Below are 14,869 nucleotides of genomic sequence, written 5' to 3'. Positions count from 1 at the left end.
CTCCAGTGGTTAATGTCATCATCAGCCTTGGTTTTGAATATACTGAAAATAGCATATGATGACGGCTCATAACGCTGTTGAGAGCTTTTCATACAATATAGCGACAATATTGGGTTTGATATGTAAGATTGAGTCATGGGTACAGTTTATGCATCAGTTCGCCTCCCAGCTATTTGTGAAAAAAGCCTGTATAGTCAGCTGGAAGCTTTGACTTTTGCAGTAAGTTTAAGATGAAACAATATTTAGTGGTTGATTTAAATGCAGCAGTTGTATACATTGCATATGGCTCATAAATCTTCCTTCAGTCGATAAGTCTAGTTTAAATTTCATTTGTTTAAAGCACTAAAGCATTGACACAGTGGTAAAAGTATCAGGGGGCTAAAGATTAAACAGATACATTCTGATTTAAATCTTTCCCAGTTTTCTTTAACCAACCTGGTTACTCTGCTCTGACTAGTCCACCTCATCATTCTATAGCTCTACGCTAGCGCTGCACGAAATTGAAAGAAGGAAATTCAATATGCACTAACTAATGCTGTATAATGATATGCAAAACATTCATTCTTTAACTTTGTAAACTTTTAATAATAATAAATATATTATATTGTATATCTGCATTGACCTAAAAATTTGACCATAGATAACTTTTTGAAGTATTAAATTAATCCAATTAGTGCAAATTATTGTGGCATGTGTATTGCAATATGCACATTGCGCTATTCCTAACGCTGCATTTACACCAGCCACGGTAGAGGCGGCAAGCCCGGGTGATTTACATGTTAAGTCAATGCAAAGACGCGATTACACATTGATTATTATCCTGCGGCGCAGTACACACGGTAAGCGCGCCACGAATTGAGCGTTGACGCGGGAAACGCACAAGTTGAAAAATCTGAACTTTGGCGAATTACCGCGCCGCGTTAACCAATCAGGACCTTGCTGTAGTAGTGACGTGATAACAGGAAGCAAGCAGAGGGGCGGAGTCTCAGCAGAAGACCCTCCTATGAATTTCCTCGTGAATGACTAGAATTTCACGTGCGAATGAAGCGAGTGAACTCGAATGTTCAAGCGTCCAACTATGCAGGAATATCGCGTTTTTGCCGCCTCTACCGCGGCTGGTGTAAACGCAACATTGGCCCTTCTCTACACCAGACTTATAAAATAAGTAAAATACATTGATTTCACTCTTTGACATGGTCATCAACTTTTTGTTTGATCAAGGTTTTGGGGTGGTTGGTGACTATTTCACAGATACACGATTGGGCGCCTTTGAAAAATTTGCTCAAAAACAGCTAGACAGAGCGTAACCACGTATCCCGAGGGGTTTTAAACTATTTTACCATTTTTTTTATATTATTAATATTATTGTTATTATTATTATTTGCCTTTATGGCTATAAATAATAGAAATATTTTATTAGTAAAGTGGAGATTTGACTGAACAATACAGGTTAAGAGGAAGGACCATGAGCTTAGATGTGAACTCGCCGAACTTCACCCGAAGTGCCATTATGCAATATGCAGATGCGCAGCCCATTTGGCTATCGGCGCTGACAACTATTTTTAACTTGACATGCCAGTTTAGTAACACTTCTTAACGAGATGTGACGCAATGCCCAAAAATTCGAATCTGTAAATTAAAAAATGGATTCACTTAAATTGAACACTAAAGCGTAGCATGTCAGAAGTTTACTAATAAAAGCCCCGTCTCTTAAAATATTTAAATTATCTAGTAGTTAGTAGTCGGTTGCTGTGAAGGAGAACCATTGAGGTGAGCTCACTAGTGAAAGTTGCCAAGTGACAATTTCCCTAATCACTAATTAAAGCAGAAGTGAAGCACATATGCTGCCTGCATGCTTGTGCGAGTCCCATCCCTTCTTATGCACTGGTACCTCAGTGAGGGGTTGGCAGTGAGGTGTACCTTTTTTGTCCTCCCATCCTATTAACAGTAAAGATTTTTTCAGCTGGCCTAGTTTATGTTTTTTCATTTGCTTTTTATATTCATGTATTTGTTCCAGAGAAAGGTCAAAGCTTAACAAATAGTGTAGAATTTAAGATTAAGAGAGAAAGAGAGAGAGAGGTTGCAAGTGTGAAAGATAGATTGTGGAGGCTAATAAAGGAAACGGGGGAGCTATGTTTAGAGTAGCTTCTTCCTGATCTTGCCTAAAACAGGTGCAGGATGTGAAGTCCACCCGTAGGGCCAATAATCCGGTCTGCTGGTTGCTATGGTAACAGCTGATTCTCTTGCTGAGCCAGGTGTGGCCGGTACACGTGAGGTTTTCCAGAGACGTGCCGGTCGCTGGGATCACTCATCAGACCTGACAGCAGCGTGCATAAACCCTCCAGGTGCAGCGATACAGATGCGTCATATAGGTTTTTCTGTAATGATTGCTTTTACTTATGGCACTTCCACACGTTGACAGATTTATTTAGACATTTCATAACGCCATTCCAGCATCTATGGCTATATTTGTGGTGAGAACGGATGACTGTTTTGGCACATCTGCATATGCAAATGTTTTTATTGAACGGCGTGGCCTCGCAGGTATATCAGTCAACATCAGCTGGTGTTTGTCTGTGTGTGTGCCAAGATTTACAGTTGTCATCCGCTAACACCTGCAGTTGTCTGCCATATTCACTTTATACATGTGTCTGTGTGTACAGCAATGAATTGGCCTTTATTTTAGTCTGACAGATGGACTTGAAGGCGTTTTACCCGTAATAATATCGACAAAACAAAGTCTGCTACAAACGTACCCACGTAGATGAAGGATTCTGTTATTTATCCAAAGCAACTATGTTTTGTGCTCATGCACATATATTTGCACGCAACATACTCACAAACACATACCTCATCCTCCAGCCCTAGTATACCTTGTAATGCACTGTAAGTTGTTTTGGATAAAAGCTTCTGCCAAATGCATAAATGTAATGAAATGTAAAATGTAATCCTATTTTTCTTCAATATCATGCAGCCCAAGTGTAAGCACATGGAAGGAGTGCACACAATGTTCAGAGGTGCGTGTACAAATAAACAGAGTGCTTCCCAGTAAACTTTTTACATACAGATAAGGATGTAGCTGCAAATCTTTCCCTTTTTTCAGTTCCTGTTGGGATATATAGTCTACCACAGAAAATACAAAAACAATGAGCCTTGTCATGAAACACTAATAGTCCTCATTGTTTTAGTCCCCTTGGTTTCAGGTAAGCAGTTCCAGTGTGTTATGACACAATTGAATGGCTATGTTTGGTGTGGATGTCAGTTAACCTGAAAACATAAGACCTTTGTTAAAAATGAGGCCTTGTCACAAGTGGTTTCGCATGACAATATTAAATGGCATAGTAGTGTTTTACTTTTCTCCAGCTTTAATACAGTGGCACCAGGATTTTGTTATTAAAAGAGCTACCATTGTGGTGCTTGAATTTTTAGAGGTCATTGGTGTTACAATTGGCTATAGGCAATAATCCATTCCGATAGTTGTTCCGAGTTGTGTCTGTTGCTTCATATCATTATTAAGTTATTAATTTGCTGACTAGATTAGCATAAGCAGAGAAACAACAGCATTGACCCAAGTTTGTCGTCAAGGCTGTGAGGACGCTTATATTAGTAGTACCTTAAAGATAAATCCAAGCAAAATGTTTAAATTCATTTTTTTATTACCATCTATTTGCATTAGTCTATATCCAGCTAGTTACTTTATTCCATGAATTAGCTGGCTAAGATGCATATTTTAAGTTATTAATGAAAGAATAACTGTCAACTACATTAACATATCTAACAAATAAAAATCAGATTCTTTTACAAGTGAGAGTATTTCACGAAAGTATTCCATCTTATAAATATAATTAATATATTTTTATGTGGATATTTATGTCATCTAGAACATTTTCATGGTTCAGTACTGTTGTTTTATTACTTTTGTAATACATTTTGGCACTGTTTCAGTTTGAGTGCTAAGTTTGTTTTTTTATCCAGTATCCATTTTAAAACTATTTGTCGAATAATCGGTTATCAACAAGTATGGACCAACCTAGTTATCGGTATCAATAAGATCCACTATCGGTTGACCTCTACTCCTATTGTTTCTTTGACTTCTTTGAAGTCACTCCTTAAAGCTTGGAGTTCAGTTTTTTTTTACATGTACTTCAGGGTAGGTACATGTACGCGGTCGAATGCACAGCCTTGCAAAGGTTTTTTTGATTCGTATGTGTACAGATACGTTCGACTAGAGTTGGCGAAAAAAATCGTCTCTGATTCTCATTCGTGTCTCATCAGTAAAGCCGGTTCGGTGATTAGTAGTACACTGCTATCATCTGCTTTCAGATGGAGCGTAATTTACTACACAGAGCCGTATTTCACCGAAAACTTGGACAAAATCGTGTTCACAATTGTGGAAGATCGTCTTCGATTATGAACAAATTTTTGCCTAGCTTCTTTGTGAAATATGGCTCTGTGTAGTAAATGCCGCTCCATCTGAAAGCAGGTGATGGCAATTTACTACTAATCACTGAACCGGCTTTACTAATGAGACACGCATGAGAATTGCAGGCGATATTTTTTGCCCAGCTCTACGTTTGACATGCGTATTGCGACAAAATGCCATGCCTTTCCTGGGCTACATACTGCATTCTCCTGTACGCGCATATGCAACCTCCACGTACATTGGTTCGGCAGTGCGTGTATAGTGTGCACATACTATATTTAGATCACAACATTTGCATTGCGTGCCCGTGGATCTTCGAGTATATGTAAAAACTGAACTATACTTTTAGCTTAAAGCTGTATTACAAAATTCAGTTCAGTGGATTGTGCTGTACAGCACTCATGAAAATATACTTATTTGAAAGTTAAACACATCTTCCGGTTAGAATATTTTGTGAAAATATTAGGCGAGAATATTATGCATGTATGAAGCAAAGCAGTCACAGAACAGCATGTGAAACTGATGTGAGTGACATGTGGCTTTTACTATAAATGTGTTAGCCTTAAAGGAATAAGTTCAGTGAAAAATAAGAGTTTATATTCAAATACCGTCATGTTATCTTATACAGGGCTCAACATCACATCATGAAGTTTCAAAAAAGCACATACATCCAGGGTTTAAATTGGGCCAGGGCACAAATCAATTACAACCTATATAATGATTACTACCTGCTGACCAGCATAGGAAATCTCTATGGCTAATTTATAAGACATTTTCCTGATACAATGTGTTGTACATTTTCTTGTTAATTGGATCTTTGGTCGTATTTTATGCTTAGAATTAGTCAAGAAGGTTGTAGTATTCTTATAATCTTGAAATTTTAATCAGTTGTGCATAATGACATGTGCAACAAATGCATATAGGTTTATAGGGTGTAAGACTTGCATCATTTAAAGTTCAGACGCTTTTTATATTTTGGGTCAATCCCAAAGTCCTATCAGAGGTCCATCATGTCACTGAAACACACCAGTGGCTTTGCCCTCACAAGCGACGTTTCGTTTACGTTTGTTTACGTTTCAAGTCATATACATTTTCATGTTTGAGTTTATGATGATCACATCAATAGTGGAGATCAGTGTTATATTAGCACATTTTTTTCTGTATGTTGTATTCCAATGATAACGAAAGCTTATCGTAGATGTTTTTATCAGGGCACTGAGAGTAAGGATATCCAGAACTACTTATTTATCAAATTGAGTAATTGTTAGGTTGCTAAATGACGAGATGATTATAGAGATGTACATCTTATTCTAATCCAGGCCTGAGAATTGTATAGTTCTCCGGTCACAAAATAAAGAGGATTTGCATAAAGCACTGTTGATCCATAGTGCCAACCAAGTATGGATTTGACGGCTTGATACAGAGAAGTTGAGGGCTGTAGTGGTCACGACATCTGTCTGTGACTTGCTAGTTTCTACAGATATACTGCAGCTTTCACAGGCAGAGTCATTGTGTATTATAAAGGAACTACATTTGAAGTTCACCCACAGCTGACAGACAGAGTGCCACCGATGGACTTGTACTGTAAAGTGGCCCTTTGTTTAGCCACAACCCATTAGTCTTTTGTCTGAAACTGGAGAGAGAGAGAGAGAGAGAGAGAGTCTTTGAGGCATTGTCTTGCAGCCAAATGCATTTATATTTGATGTACCCAGACGATGAAATACGTTGTGTCTGATTTATTTAGCTTTGGTTGGTCTTTTGGATAGGCCAGAGCTGTCCTCTTGTCATCTTCATATTGTTACAATAACAGTTTTAATTTCATCATTTGCTGCTTTTTCGCATAATTTATGTACTAATACAATTATTAGTTTCACATTGTTCCCCAATGCATCAATTCTAGTAAAATAAAGCTTTAAGCATGGTCATTTATCCCTCAAAGGTTAAACAGTTTTAACTTGTTTTCAACTTCAACCTGATTCGATACCTACCTGTTGAAGCACAAGGATTTTTGTTGATACTTTATTCTTGTACTATTAACTTAAATGAATTTCTTACAAACAGCTTTTGTCAACTATTTCAACTTGTTTTCAGCTTGTTTTCAGCTTCATCCCAGTTTGATACTGACCTGTATTAGCACATGCACTTTTTAACTTGTACTGTTAACTTAAATCTTCATAATCTCTTACATACAGCTTCCGCATAAATTTAGTTTTAAGGCAGTGGTTCTCAAATTGGGGTTCTGGGTTTTGACATTTTATAACATGCATAAATTAAATTAAATTTATAATTAAATGTCTAGTATTAGGGTTGGGCGATGTCCCCTAAATTGGCAGTTGACAATGGTTACGTCAAACCATCGCAATGGACGATGATATCGTTAGGCGGGGGTATTTTAATTGTTCGTTATTATTCGTTATTATATAATAATTATTTGTTATTTTACTTTATTACTTCCACTTAAGAAGAGTTAAGTGTGCACTTTTTATTTTAAAATATATCTTTAAATACTTTTTGTACTTAAAAGCTATAATTTTGTTATTTTACTAACCCAACTACTGACTCTTTCCAATAGGTTGTACATAAGGGGAGAAAGTAGCTCCCTTTGGATTTACTTCACATCGCGTTAAACCCGAGGGGCAACCTTCCGATCTCGCTGATGAAGCCAATACGAAAGTGACTTAAACTGCAATTCATTGACTGGCCGCTAGAGACTGGCTCCAAAAGGGAGTCAATTCCCATAGACTCCCATGTTAAAAATGCCCAGCTTTACAGTACAAAATAATATGTTTACAGCCTGGTACAAAAAGTGTTTTTGGTCTATATAGCTAGTTTTGCCCTTCATGACAACTGTGAGGGGGGTGAATTTTTTTGTAACTCATCCGTTTAAATTGTATTAAACCTTAAACCTCTGCATAATTATGGGTGTGGCCACTTGAGTGACGGTTAAACAGCCACTGCTGTCACTAGACTTTCACCTCAGCTTCACACATGTCCCGCCTCTTTAGCCATTTTCGGTTTTCCCCGAGTGATTCGCGGTGACGCCGGCCAAGATTGCGATGGCAGGCAACGCCTACTTTAAGCTTCAAAAACGATCTTCGCAAACCAATGGGTGACGTCATGGACACTACGTCCATATTTTTTTATGGTCTATGGTTAAACCACACGGAAAACGTAACCCCGTGGCTTTCCCCCTCTTCAAAGCACGTGGTCGCTTCAGAGCGTCTTTCGTTGCTAAGTAACCTAATTGCTTGACGCTGTGAAGAGCACCCACCGGCGGAGAAAGAATTTGGCGCCTATGAACACGCACGTTTGTTAAAAACTGTATATCTGATCATCGTTTACATTTCACAATATATGCATTATGTATAAGACATATGCATTAATGTGCACATATGTGCATGAACGCCCCCCACACACAATCTATAACCACCGCACCACCGCAGTGAATTTGTGCATTACCACCGCGGTGGTAAAAAACTGCCACCGCCACAGCCCTACTACCTGGATTTCTGTATGTGTAAAAGATTAGGGTTGTGATTTTTCTGTAGTTTTAGAGCATGCTGTATTGTTGTTTGCTTTAGACATCTGATATAGCTTTTGGACCTGAAAACATTGGAGTGTGATGCCAGACTTGACAAACCGATATATCTTACTAGTATTCAGTAAATGCTTATTGATTTAATGCTGGCACATCATTTTTATATTTATTACATTCATTAAATAATGACTGCCCGTCCATTCTCTCTCCTTATGATGTATATAGTCAAAACAGTTCCCACAAGACTGAACTCTCACAGATAGTACAGATGGTTTTTAAAGCCCTAGTGGGGCAGAAAAGAGGATGTAATTCTCGATTTATTCACTTATCATGTGAATTGGGAACATGGTGTGCTCTTTGATCCAATGTGACGCGGACCTTAATTTAAGATCATTTAAGTCTCTTGTCGATCAGGACGTGTGTTGTCAGGATCCTTTGTCTTGCAGTGAAGGGACTTGAGTGGCTCGTGAAACATGTCTTTCTGAAGGTATTTTACAAAAATGTGCCCTAGGGGCTTTCTAAACCTTCAGGTTGTCACGTGCAGGACCCTTGTTTAAGTTTTAGGTCACCCTGTTCAGTCATTCCAAACATCTGCCTCGTGTATAGATGTCTTACTTTAAGACCTCAAATAGCAGGCGATGGATTTTGCATCCATAAACCACCATATGACGGACTGAGCTTTTACAATTGTTATTGAGGAAATAAAGTTGTGTTTACAAGATAGCATTCTACTGCAAAAAAGCTTTAGAGGAAGGTTATTCGATTCTTTCAAATATCATTAATACACAAAAGCACACAAACAGGATATTGTATAGCCAAGCTGTAGCTCGGTTTCTCACTATTTTACGTCTGATTTCAGACATAAACGTCATAGATGGCTTTTTGCTGTCTGGGTGAGCCATTCAAAGTATGCTAGACTTTATGCTAGCGGTCACATTGTTTTAAGCTGCTATACAGACTGGCAGTCACTCTGTAATAAAACTATTTGCCTTGCTGTAAAGGATCTCTGATAATAACTGCTTGCTGGGCCAGATTTGTTCCTGATCCACCTGGTCGGTCTTTTGCTGGTCAGAAAGGAACCTGTTGCTTTTTGAATGTACAGGTTATTGTACAGTCAGATGGTACCAGCAGTGGGGGAAATGGTCCAGAGCCATTGGCACAGAGCATAAGCGCATCTGCTCAATGCCTCAGGTGTACAGCTGTACACTACACAGCAGATTGGATCTCTCCAAGGAACCATTATTAGATAAAGCATCTCTCATTTTCTTCTGGAAATGCACCTCTGCCATCTGCACTGTAGCTCACGAGTGAAAAATCATGCTGTTGTCTGCAATGGTCATGTGGAAGTCATCTGCTTTTTACAGGAGTACAGTGTTGAGATCCCCAGAGACCAAATGGCTAATGGAAGTTTTGCTTAAACATTCTTGTATCATTTAATGATGGGCATAGAATTTCCACCTTAAGAGTAATTAAAATGAAACTTGGAAAATGACCTGGGCGGTTTGCACCTACGCCTTTTGAAATTCATCTGAAATTCAACTGTAAAGGTGTGCATTATCATTTATTTGTCACCATATAAACACCACTTACAGTCTTGGAAATGACGCAGGCATTTGCACAAACATTGTGTTTTTTGTAGTTAATCATTCCATAAATCTTGTTAATTACTTCTTATGTGTTTAGTCATCCAAGGTTCATGGAGCAATTTTTGGATGTGAAAACCTTTTTATTTTCGGCATGTGGCCACCCACGCTGCTAAATTGATTTAATGTTTGTATGTAATGAGAACGGACACTTCTCCAACCACAGCGCAGTTACAAAGCGACTTATTTTACCACATCTGCGCTTACACTGTAGTGGCCATGTAAGCATAGTAAACATATCCTCCCACCTTTTAAAGCTACAAATGTGTACAGCTTTAACACAAATCAAAAGAATCATACAATGTTGGCAGATCCACACCATATTGCCTAGTGTGGACGCAACTTAAATGAAATGTGGCCTTAAAAAAAAAATTAATACTTGCAGTGATGTCTGTTTCATTTAAACACAATACAATAGAGCTTTTGTGATATAACCTGTGCCAGTAAGATCTAGTCAGTGCAGGTATGTACACCTTCAAATGCCACATTGATTCACTCCTACATAAACCAGTTTAAGGTTGTAATCTTTGTGTTATGCACTGTTGTTTTTATTTGCCTTTGGGATCCTCTCTCACTGGTATTAAGAAAGACTTCACAAGAAATGTTCAGTGTATTTATTAAAGAATAATGACAGAGTACATGCTGACACTTGGTAATTATTACAATATAATATAAAACATCACTATATGTTACTTGGGGGCTGCAAAAGTTTGCAATAACTAAATAATTTTCAATGCTCCAAAAAGTTTTTAGTGTATTTTAGTAGGGCTGCACAATAAATCACATGTGATAGTTATGCACATGTCCTTAGTAAAGCCAGTTCTTTAATTAGTAGTAAATCGCCATCACCTGCTTTCAGATGAAGCAGCATTTACTACACAAAGCTGTAGTTCACTGACAAGCTGGGCCTTATCGCATAAATAATTAATGCAAATTTGCCCCGATTGTAAGTGAACTACGGCTTTGTGTAGTAAATGCCAACTTTGCAGCCGAAGGGTGTACTCACACTATCCAAACCAAAACTCGTTCGGGCACGTTTGACCCCTAAAGCCTGGTTCGTTTGACTAGTGTGATCGCTCTCTACCATGCTCAAGCACGGTTTGTTTATCACGCCCTGGCCGGCTTGCGGAGGTGGGGTGGAGTGTGGTTCATTTGGGCTCAGGAGCAGAAGGCTATAGTGTGTGCGCATTCGCGCCTGAGCGCGATTCAAAAGGATAGACGTCAATTGCGTGACCACTCACCCTCATCTGCCTTCTTAAAAACCTAGATCAAACTGCTTTATTACTGTAACAAGACATGAAACTTCAGCATTACTCCACTAAGTAAATCTGTCATTCTATATTGCGATGCTAAGAGTAATGTGATCAAGGGTGGTGTCCACCTGAGTTGACATCATTTGCCATCGTCACTTTTTCAAAGACTGGCTGTCGTTCCACAGAAAAATCAGATCTGTTCATTAACATTGGGGATGCAAATGCATTTATCCGATTCATTTCTGATTTATTTCCACATATAAATGAGGCCTGAAACTGATCTGAGAACTTTAGAATCTATGCACTTTTTTGCTGCTTCCATGTTCGTGGGCCAATTGAGTCTTTTCAAACATCAGTGTAAATGCAGCCAAAAAGAGTTATGATTTCTTTCCCCAGAAGGAGTGTAAAACATATTGAATAAATCATTTTCAGTTTTTAAATATATTTAATTATAATACATTTCCACCAGGAGTTAGTTTGAGTTTTGTGTGGTTTGAGTTTGTTCTTATTCCAAATGTGGAAACAATTGAGGTATTGATTTCTGAGTTTGCTCACAAAGTTTCCCATTTTAGCAGCTAAAGCTTTCACTTTCACTGACATTTCAAACCTCTTCCTTACAGATATCTGGAGTCTAGGAGTCATCCTCTTCATGCTGGTATGTGGTCAGCCCCCCTTTCAGGAGGCCAACGACAGCGAGACCCTCACTATGATCATGGATTGCAAATACACTGTACCTGCCCACGTCTCTAATGCCTGTAAAGAGTAAGTCACTGTTTTAAAATAGTAGTTTAACAGAATATGAAAATTCTCTCATCATTTACATACCCTCGTGTCATCCCTGACTTCCTTTCTTCAATTGAACACAAACTAAACATTTTATATTCAAATGCTTTTAACTTCTTATGTGGGAGATAAACCGCAAAGCTCCAAATAGCACAAACGTCTATCAATAAAGTACTCCAAATGACTCCAGTGTGTTAATATACAGTACTGTGCACAAGTCTTAGCCATCATCACCAGCTTTGTTGTTTTAGCATTAGTAGTTTTAATGTCCGTCCATAGGAAAAGCTAAATAAAGAGGCTAAAACGAAAAGCAGATTGAATAGCGAAAAGAATAAGGAGAACCATCAGGAAAATGAAAACAGAAATGTTAAACGGAAATGCCCTTTTAAATTCCTAATTTAAACCTGTATTTGTAGTTCAATTTATAAATCCAGTTATTTATTTATCTTTTTAAATCACTTTTTGAAATACATTTTGAAATTTCCATTAATTAATTAAGAATTTGTAAGTGCAATTTAAAATGATAACTTATTGAGTGTTTTATGTTGTTTTTGTAAATTGTTATATTAATTTGAACAATTTATAAATGAATTAATATTTAAATTCTACATTATTTTTATAATCTCACTTTTATTGCCTAATATGTTACATAATGATTTTTTTTGTTACTTTGTCTATTTATTTATAGATTAATTAATGAAATTTTAAACAAATGTATTAATTGCTATTTTAATTGTCCAGGTAGTTATTAAATATTGAAGTTGTTTATTATATTTAGCATGACTCTTGTGGTCCTCCATATGACCTTACTCAGTCATCATTAAAGAAATCAAGGTTATATTTCTTTACATTATGTATAGAAGGTTTCATTGGATGCACGCGCGTTGTCGTGGTTAAGCGTCTGGACGTAACTTAAAGGAACACGCCCACATTTTGGGACTTATAGCTTATTCACCGTTTCCCCAAGAGTTAGATAGGTCCATACATACATTTCTCATTTCCGTGCATGCTGTATCTTTGTCTGACACAGCCCCTTCTAGCTTAGCTTAGCACAAAGACTGGAAGTGAATGGTAGCTAGCATACTGCTCCCAATAAGTGACGACAAACGCAAAAATTTTCCTATTTATGTGTTGTGATTTGTATAGTCACACCATGTACAAATAACAAGGTGATATGAGGCACAGCCATCTTTTAACAGTATACATACTGGGAACAATTTTCTCACAAGGCGAAGCACTGCTACTTGGGCGGAGTGATTTGCACAACTCTGACCGAACTCTCTGCTCCTCACCAGGGGGCTTCTCGGGTGCTGCTAGCAAATCACTCCGCCCAAGTAGCAGTGCTTCACCTTCTAAGAATATAGTTCCCCCTGTACGTATACAGTTAAACGATGTCCGTTAAACGATGCTGATATGCTAGCAGTATGCTAGCTGGAGCCATTCACTTCCAGTCTTTGTGCTAAGCTAAGCTAGCGGGGGCTGCGTCAGACAGAGTTACAGCACGCACGGAGATGAGAAAGGTATGTATGGACTTATCTAACTCTGGGGGATGCGGTGAATAAGCTAAATTCCCAAAATGTGGGTGTGTTCCTTTAAAGGGGCGATGAATCGGCTGTTTTTGTTGATTTCTACTGTAAAAGTTACGTTTGTTCAACGAAAGCCATTTGTTTATGTTGTTACTGTTGAAGTCTATAGGATGATTTTATGTGGAAAACAGTAAATCACAAAAAATGACTTCAGCTGGGTTTTCACACGCAGAGTCACACATATAATAAATGAGAATATATATAAAGTAAATTATGAGAGAATTTTCATTTTCTGGTGAACCATTATTAGTTTAACCTCAGCTCCACTTGCATCATCTCTGGCATTTTGTGAATCTTGAATATCCACATTTTTCCCATATACTGTTGAGAGAGCTTTTTACTGTACATTCACTATCTAGTGAACTAGATGCAGTAATGTGCACATAGATGTTAATAAGCCACCTCAAACAGATTTGAGATGACCTTCCCTGAATGTGATTATCTGGACAGCTTGACATTTTTCTTCAGGCTCTTTGTAAAGGTCTCGTATGTGCTGTCACAATTATGACATTTTTACTTGATTACTTGCCATACAAATAATTGTGATTAATGATTTCATAAATGTTTTGTCAGTTACGCTTTATAAACCGCATGTTACATAACAGTGATTACCACAGTAAAGTATTTCAAATTGTCTATTAGTCAAAAAAAAGAAAAAAACTGGCGTGTCTTGTAATTGAGAATACTTTTGGATGGTTTCTTGACAGTCAGAGTTAAATTTCCCACAGACAGTCTGATTGTAAAGTATGAAATGGCACGGTTATGTAACTGATAAGCTTCAGGCATCTACAGAAGCCGGAGTTAACCTCTCTCATTCACAATTTCTGCCCTCCGTCTGCTGAAAAAAGTCGTTTAGTTCGCACTAGCTGCCTCTTGTGTTTTATCCTCAGGAACCCGCACGTCAGACCAGTTTATGTTTGTTCCCCAGTTCTTCCTCCTGGCTTTGTGAGCACACATGTTTAGCGTTAACATCTTTCAGAATCACTGCCAGCAGCTAAAATTAGACTCTGCTAATATTATAGCCTAAATTGAAAATCTGTTTACTAAGAAACAGCGAAGAACACACCCATATGCTCACCTCCAGCTGGTGGATGCGCTCCAATCTTGTTTCAGAACGGTTATTTTGATTTGCCTGTCCTGCCACCATTTGGACGAAAATGTATCTTGCCGTCATTGTGAGAAAGTCTCTGCAGCTATTACAAATATTATTTCTTGTATCATGTGCTGATAACGTTATTTGTGCACCCTGAATGGCAAAGTCTTTTTGTGCCTGATTTTTATACTTAAAGGAATTTAAATATTTACAGAAACGCTTCAAGCGTCTGACACAAAAGTTGTGATGTGGTGTCGACTGTGTCCTGTCATTATCACTTTCAGGGAAAAGTACGTAAAAACTGTGCTGTGTGGGATAAGGAAATGTGTTGGGTCTTGACGTCGGTTCTCTGCGGGACACCATTGTTAAGCTGTTAAAAGTATCACACAATGCTCGGTTGGAAATATGATGACAGTTGATGCAGTTTAGCTCAGAGACAAATCCTGTTTAACCGGTGACAAATATTTTTGTTCATATTTGCGTAATAATCAATTACTCATGGATATCTGCAAAAGCATGTTGGAATGAAAGGTATTTTGTCTTTCAAAAG

General features: G+C 38.0%; 1 protein-coding gene across 1 annotated transcript in view; it reads left to right on the top strand.

The window, feature by feature from the left end:
- The window catches only part of snrka (SNF related kinase a), a 47,911-nt gene that overhangs the window by 14,383 nt on the left and 18,659 nt on the right, over window positions 1-14,869 (top strand). The window contains exon 3 of the mRNA XM_065246218.2: window positions 11,478-11,619. Within this exon, the coding sequence (XP_065102290.2) occupies window positions 11,478-11,619 (142 nt within the window). The remainder of the gene's footprint in view (window positions 1-11,477; window positions 11,620-14,869) is intronic.

The sequence above is a fragment of the Paramisgurnus dabryanus genome, chromosome 13 (genome assembly GCF_030506205.2).
Source record: "Paramisgurnus dabryanus chromosome 13, PD_genome_1.1, whole genome shotgun sequence".
Classification (NCBI taxonomy): Eukaryota; Metazoa; Chordata; class Actinopteri; order Cypriniformes; family Cobitidae; genus Paramisgurnus; species Paramisgurnus dabryanus.
This window is presented reverse-complemented; position numbering and strand designations above follow the sequence as displayed.